The sequence below is a fragment of the Pseudorasbora parva genome, chromosome 8 (assembly GCF_024679245.1).
Source record: "Pseudorasbora parva isolate DD20220531a chromosome 8, ASM2467924v1, whole genome shotgun sequence".
Classification (NCBI taxonomy): domain Eukaryota; kingdom Metazoa; phylum Chordata; class Actinopteri; order Cypriniformes; family Gobionidae; genus Pseudorasbora; species Pseudorasbora parva.
Genome location: NC_090179.1, coordinates 29,126,812 through 29,145,259, shown reverse-complemented (window position 1 = coordinate 29,145,259; position 18,448 = coordinate 29,126,812). Strand labels below are relative to the sequence as shown.

The 18,448-nt window shown below is 39.2% G+C and overlaps 1 protein-coding gene across 11 annotated transcripts in view; it reads left to right on the top strand.

Moving 5' to 3' along the window:
- Positions 1-18,158, top strand: part of myo18ab (myosin XVIIIA b) — a 120,572-nt gene extending 102,414 nt beyond the window's left edge. For 7 of the 11 annotated variants that reach the window (XM_067450679.1, XM_067450678.1, XM_067450674.1 and 4 more), the window contains 8 exons: positions 1,277-1,360; positions 4,365-4,502; positions 6,216-6,401; positions 7,201-7,340; positions 8,024-8,068; positions 12,319-12,441; positions 13,260-14,733; positions 16,262-16,402. In XM_067450679.1, the coding sequence (XP_067306780.1) occupies positions 1,277-1,360; positions 4,365-4,502; positions 6,216-6,401; positions 7,201-7,340; positions 8,024-8,068; positions 12,319-12,441; positions 13,260-14,721 (2,178 nt within the window). In that variant the 3' untranslated portion in view covers positions 14,722-14,733; positions 16,262-16,402. Of the gene's footprint in view, positions 1-1,276; positions 1,361-4,364; positions 4,503-6,215; positions 6,402-7,200; positions 7,341-8,023; positions 8,069-12,318; positions 12,442-13,259; positions 14,734-16,261 lie in introns of all 11 variants that reach the window. The other 4 variants (XM_067450684.1, XM_067450675.1, XM_067450682.1 and 1 more) reach the window with 3 other exon arrangements.
- The last annotated feature ends 290 nt before the right edge of the window (positions 18,159-18,448 follow it).

Below are 18,448 nucleotides of genomic sequence, written 5' to 3'. Positions count from 1 at the left end.
AACATATCTGACATTTTCCAGTATGATTCATTGCTTTTTCTAAGCAACATACCGGTACTTTAATCATGCAAATCAAATCTACAGCATCATTTAGTGTGTGCAGATGGACCACTTTGTATTTCTGCCTTTGATTGGTCGTTCGTGCCAGTGGGAAAGTGTCACTGGAGCGATTGTCATTTATTTGAGTGTGTGGGTTGATTGTCATTAAGAGTGTTTTAAACACAGCTTGCTGCTATGGCAGCAATGTACAGATGAGTGATATTTCTCCACAGATTCTAAGTAAACAGATCCTCTCCAATGGAACATCTCTGTTCCCTTGGGTTTACTTCACCAGTTCTATGGTTCATTTGTGGGTATATCAGGTTTTAAAATGCAGCCACATTCATTCTTGAGGCATTCATATTCCATTTGAGGCTACATTTTACTTATGCTTCTGTTAGCATGCCATTTATTGCTGCCATTTTTTGTGAGATGTCATTAACAGACCATAAGATTGCTTGTCTGTCAGCAGCTAAATGGTTTGCAATGTGCTGTGTAAGATATATCACCAAAATAACATGCCATCATGCATATTTCCCACTTCCACTGTGCACTCCATGCTGTTTTTTTAATGATATATAGGACAGTATACACCAGTTAAATGAAGGATAATAAACTATTTTGCTGGTTAATTGAGATACTGGATGTCCACCTTTATAAAAAATGTAATAGCATTTCTCTTTATAAAAGTCAGAATTGCAAGATGTGAACACAATTGTGAGATACAATGTTGCAGTTATCTTTTAAATTGTTTTATTCTGTGAAACTAAATATTGAAGCTTCAATAGCATACTCACGGATCATGTGTGTGTGTGTGTGTGTGTGTGTGTGTGTGCTTTTTTTGTAAAAAATATCAGGACACAAATGTTTAATGACATAGGTATTACAAGGAGAGGGTGAAATATGAGGACATTTTTCAAAATGCTCATAAATCATACAGAATTGAGAAAGTAAAAATCCAGAATGTTTCCTGTGATGGGTAGGTTTAGAGGCAGGGGCAGTATAGGGGGAGAGAAAATATGTTTTGTACAGTATAAAAACCATTGCACCTGTAGAATTGCCCCCACATTTTACAAAAACAAACGTGTGTGTGTGTGTGTGTGTGTGTGTGTGTGTGTGTGTGTGTGTGTGTGTGTGTGTGTGTGTGTGTGTGTGTGTGTGTGTGTGTGTGTGTGAGAGAGAGAGAGAGAGAGAGAGAGAGAAGACTCTGACCCCTCTTGGTTGTGTTCTTGTTCAGTCCTCACAGAACCTGGCCCAGATCAGTGACCTGCAAGCCCAGCTGGAGGAGGCCATGAAGGAGAAACAGGATGTCCAGGAAAAGGTGAAATCACTTTGGCTTCCAAACAGAAATGCATATTCACAAAGTCAACACTTTTACTTGCAAGTGGATTGAAGCAGCTCCTTTATTTATTTTTTATTATTTCTGCTTAAAGATGCTCTAGAATGAGTTGAAACAATGTTAAATTGTTCTCTGATATCTACCTAGAGGGTATGTGGCTTATTTAAGGGCAAACATTGTCCAGATACAGTTTTACAGGTCCATTTAAACCCTAGAAATTGTTCCTAGGATGTAATGTTTTGTTTTGGACTTATTTGGAAGGTTCATGAATATTAATGTTGAGCTCTGCTTTGATTGGCTTATTTCAGCAGCTCACACAAATTTAGTTGTTATGTGAAGCGGCTCGTGAGTCCTGACCATCCTGATAGAACACAGACCAACTGAATGACACTTTAAGCAGAACATCTCAAATAGAGATTGCTAAAATGCAGCTAACTTGTTTATTGTTGTTTTCAGCTCATCCGTGCGCGTACATATGGTTGTCAGTGTTTAGTTAAAACACCGGATAGTATACGTGTTCTTTTCACAGAAAAGCTCTGATTAGGGGATTTAAATGACTGAAATCTGGCATCCGCATGCACAAACGTTCAAACGTTCTTCTTTTCCCCCCGACAAAACCAAAACCAGTGCTTTTTGTTCAAGTTTTTATTTTTTTTAACTACATTTTAGACTTTTTTTGTCAACGATATTGTATGTTTATTTAACGTTAATCACATTAGGCTACACAGTGACTGGGATGTACTCTGAAATACAAGCATGCAAAGCATCATACTTCAGTTCTCAAAAATATAAATATATATTTTTTACAAAATGAATAGAAGCCTTGTCAAATGAATATCGTTTTAACTTATATGGTGGAGAAGGTGACATTAGCTAGGAGGATCGAGTGAAGGATCTGTAAGCAACATACGTATCTACGGTTGTATTTTGTAATACACAATAATATTAACCTTTGTCATTAGACACACTATTTAGTTTTGTATGGTACTGGGAGTTTCCTATTGTTACTGTACTAGAATCTTGCGTTATAGACAAAGCTGTCTCTAAGAAACTTTCAGTTTAATCAGAAATTGTTTAGACAGTCAAAAAGTCGATACAATTTCTTACTGCTTGCAGGAATATCGTTGGACTTGCCCCTTTCTTCAGTTTTGGACGCTGAGCAAAACTCGCTTGATATTGTCCCAGGTTAGAAAAACTGTCCGCGGGCCTGAAGTGGGCCGAGCAAACAAATGATTTTGAATTAAATTGTTGCGGTATCCTATTATAATAAACATCAACCATGACTGTTGACATTTTTTAGTTGTGGGAAGGGTATGAAAAGTCCTCACGTCCCCTGCACAGCCTGGAACATGACATTTGTGTCCATGAAAGCTACCGTTTTCGCCATCCTTGCATGACGCTTGTTTACCTGATGATTCTGCTGCGCAGTTATGCCTGACATTAACATGTGGTGACATATGACAGACGCGCAATAATTCCGATCTTTCATGTATTCATACTCTTGTGTAATCGACGCACCATCCTCAATAACCCCGTCTCTTCCGTGATACCCTGAAATATTACGACCTAATATGATTTCTGACCTGTAATGTTGCCAGAATAATAATCATACACTGTGTGTTAATAGGCCAGAGGAGAACTGGCACCCCAACTGAGTCTAGTTTCTCCCAAGGTTTATTTTTCTCCATCATGCCCTGATGGAGTTTTGGTTCCTTGCCACTGTCGCCTTTGGCTTGGCTTGCTCAGTTGGGGACACTAAAATTATGATCAAAGTTATTCAACTAATTATACAAATAAAATTTTTGAATTAGGTTTTAATTAATTCTATAAACTATAATACAGATCTGCCAACATTGTCGCTATATGATAAATTAAAATAAGACGTTTTCTCCAGAACGACTGTACAGCCAAATCTAATTTTGTTGCATTATTATCCTGTTTGACACTGTGAAGCTGCTTTGACACAATTGTGATTGTAAAAATAAAGTTATAAATAAAGTTGATTGATTTATTGATTGATATGCAAATGTTGGGGGCGTACATATTAATGATCCCAGCGATTGCATCACAGTTGGCATTATGTTGAGATTTGCCTATTTTTTTCGTGGTGTTTTTCATGCACAATATTTACATATGAAGGAGGAGGCAATAGTGTTTGAGACTCACAGTATATGATGTCCATGTACTGAACTCTTATTATTTCACTATGGCAAGGTTAATTCAATTTTTCATTCTTTATTCTAGGGCACCTTTAAGATGAGCTTAATGTCAAATTTGTTTGTCTGCAAAGTTACAATATAGAGATCATATTCAGACACTCTTCCTCCTCTTTGAACAGTTTATTCTTTCATGAGCTCAAGATCAGGCTCGACCCCCTCTGTTTGGACTCTGCCCTCTCAGTTTTGGACTTTTTAATGAGATACGATCAAACCCCGCCTCTCACTGAATTTGCCTCTTTAATAATAGGATCAGACTCTGCACCTCTTGATAGAAATGTACTCCTCCTGTCTCAGGGAAGATTTGGTTTCCCCCTCGCAAAACTCAAAGTTGAGTAATTTGCTCAAGAACTCTATCTGGCCACCTGCGTATTCAGAAAAAAAAAAAAAACATTGTTATTTTTAGCACAGAATATAATCACTCTTTGAAATTACTCTATACAGAATGGAGAATGGTTGTATACAGAAATGGAAAAGAGAAATTCATTAGCATGGTGATGGGGTTTGGATAATGGGTTTGAGACCTATGTAAAGTATCAACCTCTATACTGATCCGAACTGGATTGGACTTATCACTCAATGTAAAGAGGCAGAGCTAGTTCAAAGGTTTGATAAACCAGGTAGGCCTTGTTAAAGACACCCCATGGTGGAGAGGGGCTTTGTCTTAGCAGATAATGCTTATATTCAGCCGTTCAAGTTAGTATTCAGTTGTTTTCGTTTTTCTCTGTGTATGTGTGTAAATTCTCACTCTGTATGTGTTTGTTTGGCAGCTCACGGCCCTGCAGAGTCAGCTCGAGTTCCAAGAGCAGTCCATGGTGGACAAGTCTCTGGTCAGCCGGCAAGAGGCCAAGATCCGTGAGCTGGAGACCAAGCTGGAGTTCGAGAAGACACAGGTCAAACGCTTGGAGGTAAGTTGGCAGGATGCATGTTCTTATGTGGGCTGAGAAGGCTGGGTGCTGGATGTGTCAAAAGGTCAGGGCGCAGGCATTGAAGTGTCAGATAAGGATGAAATTAATCTACACACCCTCCAGGCCTCTCCCCATTGGCCTTTATAGACCTTTAACCCTTGTACTTTAAGTGTTTTACAATTCTCTAAAATAAAATGGCAATACAATTGGATTATTTCTGTCCCCTCTCTGTGTTTTTCGAATCAACTTTGTCAGTCCTTTTAGAGAGGAAATATACATTTAATTTATTTCCTGATCTATTTTGTTGCTAGAGGGAGCAGGTCATCTGTTTTTACGGTGTACACAGCTAGTGTAATTAAAATGTGTTTTCTCTAATGCACATTATTTCAGTGTTTTGTTTGATTTGATGGATTTTTTGCTCCTTAAGTGACAATTTCCAGCACCCATTCCTCTTCATTGTTCATCTCTGTTGGGTGCTCCTGCTCACCTGCAGAATTACAATTGGCACTCTGCACAAATTACAAACGTCTACAGCACCCACAGCAAAATCTGTCACCAGAAGCCCTTTTAAAAAGCGTTATTATTACTGATTTGTTGGACGTATAACTCAGTGCAGGCTTGGGCAATGTTATCTCTAGGGGCAGCTTGTTTAAACCATGCCCATCCATGGCTGTAAAGAATCTCTGTTCTCCTTATATTTCTGTGTTTCCATGCCAGTGCAGCCCACCTTTGGTGTGAAAAATCACAGAAAAGCTGCTATGGAAGTTATTTGGAGTTTCACACCATATGCATAGCTTGTCAATCTTGCATATTTCAGCGACTTTCTGTATGTGGTAAACAACCACAGTGGCTTCAGAAACACTTAAAGGGTTAGTTCAACCAAAAATTAAATTTCCAAAAATTAAATTTTTAATGACTCACCCCAATGTCGTTCCACAGCTGTAAGACCTCCGTTCATCCTCGGAACACATTTTAAGATATTTTAGGTTTAGTCCGAGGGCTTTTTGTCCTTTGAATGTAAGTGTATGCACACTTGCTGTCCACGTCCAGAAGGTAATGAAAACATCATCAAAGTAGTCCATATGTGACATTAGTTGGTTCGCTAAACTCTTTTGAAGCGTTGACAATACATTTTGGTCTAAACATAACAAAAAATATGACTTAATTCAGCATTGTCTTCTCTTCCGTGTTCCTTAAATAAAGATTCAAACGTTCATGAATCATGATTCGGATCGTGTGCCAAACTGCTGAAATATGGTGATATTGGCGATACGAATCATGAATCAATCTGCTGATTCGCGACTGTTTGAATCTTTTTTTGAGGTTTGAAAACAAACGCGGAAGAGAAGACATGCTGAATAAAGTCGTAGTTTTTTAATTTTTTTTGGACCAAAATGTATTGTCGACGCTTCAAAAGAGTCTAACTAACCAACTGATGTCACATATGGACTACTTTAATGATGTTTTCATTACCTTCTGGACATGGACAGCAAGTGGGCATACACTTACATTCAAAGGGCAGAAAGCCCTTGGACTAAATCTAAAATGTCTTAAACTGTTCTGAGGATGAACAGAGGTCTTACGGGTGTGGAACGACATTGGGATGAGTCATTAATGAAATAAATTTCATTTTTGGGTGAACTAAACCTTTACCTTTTAAGAGATGCATGTTGCTGCATATATGTGGTAAATAAATTACTTAATCTTCTTCAGAGTCTTGTAGCGAGGCTGAAAGAGAATCTTGAGAAGTTGACTGAGGAACGAGACCAACGCAGTGCCAGCGAGAACCGGGAAAAAGAGCAGAACAAGCGCCTCCTCAGGCAGATTCGAGACGCCAAGGAGGAGATGGCCGAGCTGGCCAAGAAGGAAGCTGAAGCCAGTCGCAAGAAACACGAGCTGGTGAGGGCTGATTTGCTGTTCTGCTTCACTGATGTTCTCATTCTGTGGCTTAAAGGGATGGTGCCCCCAAAAATCATCATTTAGTTATGTCATCATTTACTCACTCTCATTTCATTCCAGACTGATTTGACTTCCTTTCTTCTGTGGAACATTAAAGAATATATTTTGACAAACGTTGGGAACAAAATAATATTGGAGCCTATTAACTTTATATTATATGCACTTCCACATTATGCCATCATTCTGGTTTGGAACAACATGACATTGAGTAAAGGATGACAGAATTTACATGTTTGGGTGAACTATCCTTTTAAGCATATGATGAAAGCACACATTTACTAAATGTAGACACCCCTTCTGATAATCTGGTTTGATTAAACCTCTTAATTCTAGACAGATTTTAATATTACAGCAAACAATGACATTCTTAAAAAAGGGTGTGCAACAGTTTTAGGAAGGCTCTTTTCTCTTCCAACATGACATGAGGTGAGAGAAATAATTTGGCCTTCAAGTCCAGACCTAAACCCCATTGGAATGAATAGGACTACCGACATTATTGCCTGACCTCAAGGTTCAGGGTCAAAAAAAACTTTTTGGCACAAGGCCACCATGGCTGATTAATTTACTGAAGACTACATTTAACAGTGCTATTATATAAATGAATAATATTTTAAAATATTAACATTATGTATGCATTAGATATTGACAGTAAAGGTAATCTGAATTTAAATAATATAATGAGTACCCAAATAATGAGTACCTCCTTATTTGGGCGTTAAATTTAACCCTGTCTCTTTAGGAAATGGATATTGAGAGTTTGGAAGCAGCCAACCAGAGTCTCCAGGCAGACCTCAAGCTGGCCTTTAAGAGGATTGGAGACCTCCAGGCTGCTATCGAGGACGAGATGGAGAGTGACGACAATGAGGATCTCATCAACAGGTAACACTTGCTGCTCTGAGGGCTCTTTATTTAATGCAGACCTCAGGAGAGCTTCTCCATGTGCATAAGTGGGTAAAAAAAAGAGATAGAAGAACAGGGGAAGACACTATCTGGATGAATGCGCTGTTCACTGAGCTTTTGGAGATGGCAATCAGTGAGCCAGTCTCCGTCTCAGTCATCTCTTATTCACACTATCTTAAATATTTATGCCTTGAAAACTGCCGCACATAATTTGGAGCTTCTTTTTTATGTACTTGGTCTCATCTGTCAGAGGAAGTCATCTCCGTTCAGCCTCATTCCACATCGCTCTGCTTCTCTTAGTGACCCGCACCTTACTGAGCTGAGTTTATTTGCTTGCTCATGTACATGGAAGAATTCCCGTCATCCTAATAACAGTAAATAGCGCCCCGCTCACACTCCGTAAGCGAACGCAGAGCAGAAGTTAGAAAAAGGTCAGCATTCTGGGTAAACATCTTGAGCAATTTGTAGCGCTAGCCTAGAAACCTTTTACACCAGATATGATAAATATTCAATCACAAACTGTGTTTTAAAGACCATGACTTCTTGTTTTTATTTTTCATACAGCCATTGTTCTTTTCATGTTCGTTTAGTTTCCATTTGAAACTCACTTATTTCTGCTTCTTGTTTTTTATGTTTCTGTTTCATTCCCCTTCTACCTCCAGTTTACAAGACATGGTGACTAAGTATCAGAAACGAAAGAACAAGCTGTGAGGAGTTAAAGTTTGATATATTTTGATTGCCCTTTGCCCTCATAGGAAGATGATGCAGTAAACATGCAGTCATTTTTGAGAAATGTAATACAGAATAAGGAACATTCTGTATTGTAAATCTCGATTTCGACTCAAGAAAAGATTGGAAGCATCATGTTGATACTGCATCACCCTTCCGGACATGACAACTAACATCACAAATATGGTTTTCTCCTATTTATGCACAATGTCTTATAATGTATGCATACTACAAACTGCATGCTTTTTCCAATCCAAGCATGGTTCCCAATCATTTACCCTCCCCAGAGGCTATTTCCCCCACCCTGACCCCTTGCTTTGTAACACTGAACATTTGGATAATCTATGCGTCACCTGTGGCACTGTCTACCATCATAATTGCAGGTCAGGTGTAGTTACATGTCCGCAGGGTCCAGACCATGGGCGATCCCCTGGCTGTCTAACTCAAAAGCCAGAAGGTTCCATGTGCAGACTTGTTGGATGCTGCAGGGCCTTGTACAAACATCTGCAAGGGGTTTGCTCTGCTCTCCCCCCCTTCGCAGCCTTCCTTTACCTCTCTTTCTCTCTCTCACTCTTTTGAATAATTCACACTTCTGTTCTTGGGACTTAGCAGCCTCTTAAGGCAGGAAAGAAAGGCGTGTTTCTCATCAATCTTTCAACCATGAGGGCTAAATAATGAATAACCCTCAAATGTCCTACAAAAAGCCCCCCAACTCATCTAGCAATGGTCTACAACAAAGTACCAGCCATTGGCGTCAAGCCATTTCATTCTCCTGACAATAGTCCTTGGTCCGCACTGTACACCACTTTACCCTTAAAACCCTTAAGCTCTAAGCACCACTTATTACATCATGTGAGAAAGTATTAAAAGCTAATGGACAGTCTGTGCATTACTTATCAGGTTTAGATGAATATGGTGTTCCAGAATTGTTTGTTTGAATTCATGGACTTCACTCAGAGATGTTGCCTCTTCTGGCCGGATCATGTTATTGGGGAGTTCATGTTGCATCGTTGTAAATGAGACTTGTTAGCTGAGAGGACTGTTAGCTAAATGCAAACCTTAGTGCAGAACATTACTAGAGAACCTATTATTCTGATTTTCCCAGAGCAAATGAGGGAATAGACAGGGCATAACGAATGACAAATGAGAAGAACAGATTTTTTAAAGGAGCTATAATTAGGGGAGTTATTCCACATTAGGGGTGCATTACTTGTATATTTTATTCAGTGATATCATTTTAAAACTTTGTTTACAATACATCATGAATTATTTGAAATATTTATGAAGATTTTCTGGTTAATCAGTGATAGGAAAGTTTTGTGTCTTAGTGACTAAATGTAAGTGTCATTAAACATAAACGTACAAGTATTTTGCAGAGTAGACACACCTGATTCTCTTCTAACTGAAAAAGAGGCTTTTTGTGTCAGTTTTATTTTAATATTATTTGTATTTTTGTTATAGTCTTATTAATGTTTAGAATTAGCTTTTGTTATATTTTTATTTTTAGAAATATTAGTTTTTCTTGTAATTTTTTAATATATTTTAAATACAGTTTAGGTCGTTTAGCTTAAGTTTTTCATATAATATGTATGTTTTATTTCAGCTGTATTTCAATTAACACATAAATATATATTTTATTGATAATAATATAATTCTGATAATTTTAAGATAACGATAATTACCCTCGTGTAGAGAGAGGTCAGACTTGTGTGCAACAAGAAATTTGGCATCAATGGATTTTTTTTACATGTATATTCAAGTAGAGCTCTCAGTCAGTTTAACATTTCTATCATTACGTTATTAATTAATCAGAATGTTTGCAATAAGTCAAACATATTTCAACTATATTTTTTCTTCTTCTATTTTGTCATTTTTGGAGCTTAATAGACATTGCACTGAAAAGTGTGGCCATGAAAAATGTGTATTTCACAGAAGAAAGTCGTAGTTTTGGAATGGCATGAGGGTTAATAACTATTCCTTTTTTCTTTTATTTGTATCCTAAAGATTATTCACATTTCTAGAGTTTTATATAATTTCTCTTTAATTAGTAAATAAATAGTCAGAGCTGAACTGAAGCTAGGAAACTGTTGAACTGTATAAAAGTCCAAATGTACCCATTTACGGGTCAAGAAGAGCGAGTGGGGATAGAGAAAGAAAACAGTGTGCAGAGACAGAGACTAGGGAGGAAAATAGAAGGGTTGAGAGAGTTCTGTAGGTGCTAATGATAAATGTAATAGCCTGTAACAGAGATGTACAGCCAATGGAGGCACGTTGTCACAGACAATTAATGTCTCTCCTCCCTCACTGTGTTGTTTGTTTGTTCCCCTGGGCTTAGGTGCAGCTTAACTAATGGTATATGGTCAAGGACATAAATTGTGTGTGACATTTTGCATTAGCGCTTCATTACAAAGACCCTGCTGTCCCACTGTTTAGCGATGGGCCGGCTAGCAGAGCTCAAGGCTTATTCACACAACGATCTCACCTCAGTTTACCTCCAGGGCACTGGGGCTTACACAAGAGCCAAAGGGGCTCTTGAAGAAATACACACTCTGACACTTGTAAGTTGCCTACCCATATCGTCAGAGCGCTACTCATTTGACAACAAATTCTTTTGTACCGAATACATTCGCTTTAGTGCATCAGATCTTCTGATTTAGACCCTCTCCAGCACCCTGACTGTGAGCGTACAAGTTAGTGTTTAGTGACATCTGTGCTATCTCGTGGGTCCATGCATATATAATATTCTCATATGCATAATACCACAAACGGAGAGCTAAGCAGACCGGAACTCTAATGTCAGAGAAAAGCAGCTGCTGCTTCAGAGTTAACCTTCTTTTTATGCCTGGGATAATGAGCTACTGTATGTTGTATAATTTCATTGGGAGATATTTGACTCCTGCAGTGCTGGAGGACAATAACTATGATTATTACTATTTAAATTTAAACAAAACTGTGAAAAAGGCGTAGTTCATAGTCGCAAAGTCTTCTCTAGGTAAAGGTCATATTTGGAGATGTTTTAGCTCTCTAGGTCCTTGAAGGGCAGTTCATAGTTATTCAGTGTGGTGTGCTTTGCGATAAGTGAAGGATAAGACTAATCTAAAGAGGCAGGGAAGCATTGACTTGCAAATCCAGCCAAACATAAATTCAATGGTTTTATCTGGTCCAGAGAAATGAGCAAACAGGGCTGGGATTCACAGCACTGCTTTCTGTGTGAGGTGTTAATGCATCTGCTCCCAGGGACGTTCAGCCTGTGTTTACTCGTTCTTATTGACAGCGCAACACTACCCTACCAAACCCATTTGTATCCAGAGATGCATGGTATTGCTAGCTTGGTGAACAAAGTTAATTACAGTCCCAAAATTGCCCATTCCTTCATGCAGTTCTTTAACATGGTCGTCAAAGGCTAAATTAGCCTGAAGCGTTTCCTTTTGTTAAGAAAAGATCTTTCACAAGCTTTGCGCTACCTATTATTTCTAATTCTGTTTTTCTTCAGTTATAAATAACAGTATTTTTTTTTATTATAATAAAAGGTAACTAAAGAGATTAGCTTTGGCACAGGTCAAATTGTGCAATTTTGGAAAATGGCAGCTTTAACCAACATATTTTTCTCATAGTTGATTTTAATGGAATTTTGTGTTAGCATGTTGCTAAGCTAATGTGCTATTGAAATTAGCATTAAAAATACATAGTAAACAAATTATGGGTAGAATAATGTTTAATTACACTACATTTTTATTAATAATTTTCAGCATTGAATGAAGCTTGTCTCAATGCATTATGGGGTTGCCTTCTGTGATACAATTAGGCATTTTAGGTTGCCTTTATTTGAGCACCTTTAAAATGAAAGTAGGTCGATGGTCCCTCAAAATGCTGCCTGCGTAGGCAGCTACCTAGGTTTTGGTACAGAGCTATTGTCTGCTTAGCTACAGTCTGAATGGTTTTCAAAGCTCTCCTTTCTTCTGGTTTGGCTTGGAGTTGTACTGACCTCACCCTTTTGGATGCCTCACATATTATGCTGAGCCAGCTCGCTGCAGGATATTGTTGTTGGACTATGAGACTATGAGTCTGACTTACTAACACAAAGGCCTTTTCCAGCTTACTAGAGATCGGGCGCATGTATCTATACCGTTGTGTCTCCACCGTAAAACCCTGTGTTCCTCTTACTAACACTGTTTATGTACACATTTGGATTGTTAATTTTGTTGATATCGCTCCTCTTCTTGCACAGCGAGGGCGCCTCCGATACCGACTCTGAGGTGGAGGACCGTGTTGATGGGGTGAAGTCATGGCTGTCCAAAAACAAGGGCTCTGCCAAGAACCTGTCAGATGATGGTAGTCTGAAGAGCTCAAGGTCAGTACTGCAATCCCATTTCCCTCTGTTACCTCACAGAAGGGTTTAACCGAAACCCAATGCAGCAAGCAAGAAAAAGGTGTTTGGAAAAGCTAATTAGCTAGTGCCAAGGGAGTTTTCTGTTGGTATTGTCTAGCGTATTCTCCCCATTGTCAGCAGTTTGATTACAGAGGCTTCTATAGAAGGGAATGTCTTCACAGGCAGATTAATGGATGTGCCCACTGGCCAGTTGGCATGCCTACCTGTGCCTTTCTGCTGAAGATGAATAGGTCTTCCCACCAGTGGACACTTTTTTTCTGTTTATTATTTTTACTAGAAGATTTAAGTTTGGCTCTTGAGATTTGTGTGCATTTAGAACCTTAAGAACTGTTTAATCATCATTTTAATAATTTCAGTCATATCTTTAAGATGCACTCTTCCTAATATAAATCATCCTGCTAGGAAATATAGTGTGTCATTACCAGTTTTTGTGCAGTTACCTAAAATATTTCCGGCTAAAAGGATCTTTATGTCTGCATTTTATATGTAGATACCTGAGCTTATGGATTGATTAACTATTGATTTTGAATCACAGAAGCTTTATAGGCTGTTTTAAGTGCCTTGTATTCTCTGCTGTAACATCAAACTTTCATCTATATTCTGCCCTGTCTGCTTGGATATACCTCTACTGCTATTTCTCTTTTTGGGTGTCAGTCATCTTTTAAGTTTTTATTCATGTTTTTTCTAATTTTCATTCTCATATTTCCATCTCTATCCTCTCCTCCCTACATCTGTTTGTCTTTCTACACTGTGCACACCCTGTCTGCCCCTCCATCTAGATATGCTGTAAATGTTGACGGAAAGGAGGGAAAAGAGTGGGAAGAGGGTAAAGAATGGAAAGACAATGGCAAAGGTAAAGAATTAGAACCCAGCAGGCCTGTATCTGTCATGAGTTCCCTCAGCTACAGGAAACGCTCCAACATAAAAGACTCCATAGGAGGTAAGGGAGATGAGAGTTCGCTCCTCAGCACTCTCAAAGAACAATCAGATTCCCAGGACCTCTCCTCCTTCCGCAAGAACAAAGCCAAGCAAGATGCTGAGGATGACTCCTACTCTGTCAGCTCCTGGAGGAAGACAGGAGATGATCTTGACGATCGTGGTTCTGTCATCTCTCAGGCCTACTCGGAGGCAGCCAGTCGGGCAAGGAAGGGCATGGACAGCCGCTGGTCTGAGTTTGATAAGGAGTCCGTTGTGTCATCTATAGCCCCAAGCCGGGTTTCCACCTGTCGTACTGCAATGGATCTAGATGACGATGCTATTTCCAGCGTGAGTCGCATGAGTTCGGTAAGCCAGCGTCGGAGCATGACTCGTCTCGACGATCGCCAGAGTGAATACGGTTCAGCTGTCAGCCCCAGCCTGAGTCGCCGCAGCCCAGGCGGCATGAGTCGTGCTGACTCCCGCATGTCACTGTCTCGTAGTTGTCGCCTCAGTGAATTTGACGTGGACGATGATGCCCGAAGCGTAGCATTCAGCGAGGCTCGCTCCAGCGCTTACAGCCCTCACTCCACCTCTGGCCGAAGCTTCTCCATGCCTCCGCAAGCCCGGATCACTGACTCCAGCCCACCTGACATCTCAGATGTCAAGCCAGTCAGTCACCGCAACTACCTGGACCCTGACCTGGAGGCTGCCATCAATGAAGTGTTGAGCTTCAAACCCATTAAGTTCAAGCGCACCAGCATGGAAGACTCTGAAGCGGAGAAAGATAAGCCGGGCGAGGTTGAGGAGGAAGAGAAGAGTGTTAGGAGCTCTAGGTCCGGCAGAGACAGCGGCCGCTCCTCTAGCGTCCGGCGCTCGGCTTCAGCCGTGGACTTCATGCGTTCCAGCAGTAGATCCAGCACCCGCAGCAGCCACAGCAAAAAGGGCAAGAGTAAGAAGAAGAAGAAAAGCCACAGCTCCGAATCTGAGAGCTCTGACGACAACCGCACAAAGAAGAGCTCCAAAAAGAAGGGCAAGAAATCCAAGAAGAAGTCCAAGAAAGAGTCTTCATCTTCCTCCTCATCCTCGGAGTCTAAGTCTAGCACAGATTCGGACTCCAGTTCAGGAGCATCCACTATTTCTTACAGAAGCTCCAGCAGTATCAAGAAAGCCCCTGGCAGGCAGGCCTCTGGCTCTGAGGACGAGCTAGAGCCCGAAGGCCCCTCTGAAGGAGCTCCACCGAGGTCTAAGAAAGAAGAGAAGAAGAGGAAGAAGAAAGTTGACAATCTCATGATGAAGTACCTGTACAGGCCTGACAGTGACTAAAGATGGCAGGCAGTAGGTGATACTTGGCGTGGAGTGAAGGAATGCTACAAGCATGGTGTTAAACTAATCCTTAAATACTCAACTACCTCAGTTCTGTGATAACTTTCATTGCATTTTACTCTGTCTTTACACGGTGTTAACAGTGGTTCTCAACTTTTTTTTGTCTTTAAGGCCAATACTAGAAAGCACTTCTATGTTGCTAACCATTTTCATAAAGAATATGTTAAAATAACTACATTTAAATAATTGTAAGACTTTTTGGTGCACCCCTAGAAGTTTACCCTGACCCCCTAGTGGGGTCCCGGCCCCCTGGTTGCGAACCACGGTTCTATATCATTCACTGAAATGTTTTTTGTGATTTCAATATAGCAGTGGTGTAACTAAAGTCATTTTGAAATTCTTTCTCTGGTCTTAGACGTAATTAAATGGAAAATCGATTAGACTGCTTGCCAGCAATTAACCTGAAGTTTGTATTATTATGACAAAGGGAAGATAAGACTCAGTGACACGAAAAGTTAGCGTTGACTTTTTAAAGAGGGTGAGGTATTCATGCTTTCTCTACATCTCTCTACTTGCTCTTGTATAATTAGAGGACACAGTTCATTTATATGTTAATTCACTGATAAGATTATGAGTAGACATCAAGAATATTGCAGGTTGTTTTAAAACGAACCAAAGAATTTTATAGCAGTAGATATTTAAAAGACAGTTTGATGCTTTTATCTGCATTCAATTCTGTCTTGCGTATGCAAATGCTTCTGTACCCACCCAGTACTGTCAACACATAATATATCGGTACTATATTGGTTATTGTCCGATTTAAATTATTACTATGATTTTTCTTTCCCGCTATTGGTCGATAACGGATATTTAATCATTCAAACACATTTCCCACTTTTTTACCTTTAGATTACCTTTGCTGTTATCTAAAGTTATTAAACCAATTAATTTAACACTGTTAAAAAAAAAATTTAATCTCAAATTGAATATCCATTTTATCATATTGTACATTATAATGTTTTGATGCCTAAGTTCACTAGAAGCATTTATAAGGATTTTAGTTTGCTTTAATTTTAAAATCATTTAGACAATATGCTATCTAATTTTAACAGTGTTTAATAGAATGTTAACAATGTTATTGAATTTCAACCATTTATCAGTTATTGACCATACCATGAAAATAATTATTAATCATTTTAATATTGATGCGCATCCAACATAGTATTATTTTTTCCCTTTAGTATTGATCTAATGGTAATTTAGTAACCTAATGAAACTGTTGTTTGCTTGTACGACTTCACTAACAATTATCGATAAGGTGATGTTTCACGGCACTCCGCGTGGTGTGATTTGGATGTCATTTGTGTGCATTGCACCACTAACGCTTCATCAAATATGATACTTAATTAAAGGATCTGTTAAATATTGTTACCCTGCATTCTAAAGTTTGATAGCCCAACATTCCTTCAGAGATTATCCTCTTTGGTCCCTCTTTCCACATGCCGATCCTAATCAAAGCTTCTTTATCTCCCCCCTCCAGCCCACCTTCAAGCCGCCGACGCTTCTGCCTTGACAGATCTGACGAGGAAGAGGAAGAAGAAAAAGAGGAAGGGAGCGCGAGCCGAAGCACCTACCGCTCCCGCTACAAACGCAGCAGCTACCTGAATGACAGCGATGGCGAGACCACCGCGTAGCCGCCCCGGCGCACACACTTTCACACGTACTCACTTTCACAGAGAGGAAGACTTTTGAGTTCAAATCAGTGTCTTCCATAAACTTGCATCCAGATGAGAGGATTTCAGCGAGGAGGAGCATGATGGGACGCGCTCTGGCAAAGATATACCCCTCGTTTCTTTCGACTTGTTCTTAGTGTTATTATTTTACATGTGCTTTGTGTTTAGAGCTTTAAAGGGTTTGTACAGCATCATGAATCACAGCACTGTTGACTCTTTCCTGTTTGTGTGCTTTTACTTCTGACATTCTTCCTCTTCCTTTCTGAAATAAGCGAACGCTGTGCTTGCATTCGTACCCCCGTCAGGAATATTCAGTAAATGGATATGGCTTGGGGCAACGTGCTACAGCCTCTTGCATGGTCAGGGCTGAGCCAAAGATACATCGCATTATGTAAACGAGAAATGCCTGGGTTTTACTGTTGTGTTAGATTTAAAAGAAAAGAAAACCAAGAGGAAAAAAGGCAAAGAAACTATTGTATTACCAAAAAAAAAAAAGAAGCTTTGTTTTGGGTATGTGAGCAAATTCGTTTTTCAGTCAGAGGAGAGGAGGGAGTTGAGGTGGGACTGATTTAAGACCACTTCTGTACACGCATGTTTTTTTCCACAAACTTGCTTGTATCTTTCTCTGCCTCTTGGCTTTCATACAGTGAAGGATTCATGTTTTTTGCTCGAATAAGTGAGAGAGGAAGCCATGCCTTGCGATGTCGTAGACTAAACAAAAGGTGATCAGGTCAATGATACGAGAAGTGAGCTGTGGTTTGGGGTGTTCAAGTCTGGACTCTCGAAGCTTTTTTCCATAATATGCCTCGTCTTTTTCTGTTCTCACTCTTAAGTGCTTGCTCATGGTAAATGTTATATGGCTCAGTGGTTTTTTTCCCCCACACTTTCTTATGGTCATTATTCTCAGGCTTTTTTTTTTTTTTTTTTTTTTTGTTATCGTAGATGTCTGGATTTCCCAAAGGAATACCTATATTCTTGGGTATATGGGGCATTGTGATCATTTCTCACCCAACTCCACTGATACACTAGATAACAAACAGCTTCAAAGTTGCTTTTCGCGCTGATGTGATGCAACCAGAAGCACAAGATGGAGACAGAACCGATACTGTGAAATCCCAGCTTCCCTACGGCATGTCGTCACATTGGATTCATCAGTATTTTTGGCCTTACCTGATGGCTCTGAAACTCACTTGAACCCGTACGGACAGTCGGACACGCACCCCTCCGATTTCCGTTGTTGCCTTCCGTTGTTGTTTTGGTGTTCTACTTTCATTGTAGTATTTATGATCTAGCGTTGATGGATTGAACGAAGCTGCCAAAATGTAAAACAACAGCATAATAGCAATGTAAGGATCTCATTGCTTCTCTTTGATTTTTAAAGGGAGACAGCGTGCGTATTTTACATGTGTATTAGTTTTATAGACCCTCTGCAAAGGTCAACCACTTTATCCTCTTTTCTATGCAGTCAATATTGATTTTAATATGAAAAATGATGTCTCTGGTGAATTAAATCACATTGCTTCAAGATACATAACATTTGCTGGCTGTACACATTAATATAAAAAAATATAAATATCTGTACGATTCATTTTAGCTTTCAAAATAGCTAATGTTTATTTTCTTTATTGAATAAATGACCACTTGATATAAGTAATAATTTTGCATTACAGTTTAATATATTGTAAATAAATGTTGGTGATTGTTTTAGAAGTTTCAATATGCTTATTTCATAATTCATCTTTTTATTTTTTTATATAGCAGACTTTTGGCATGTTCAACACACCATTGTCTTACATTTTAAAGCTGCAGTGTATCATTTTGCACAATTAGTGTGGCACTAAATAGATTTCCTAAAATTACATAAAGGGGTTTATCCTAAAGAATTTATTGCAATAAATAAAAGCATTTTTTCAGATATGTTGAATTGTTTTGAAAACAGAAGCCATCATTGGTGTCGCTAATCAAACATTTTTGAAAGCACAACGCATAAAAAT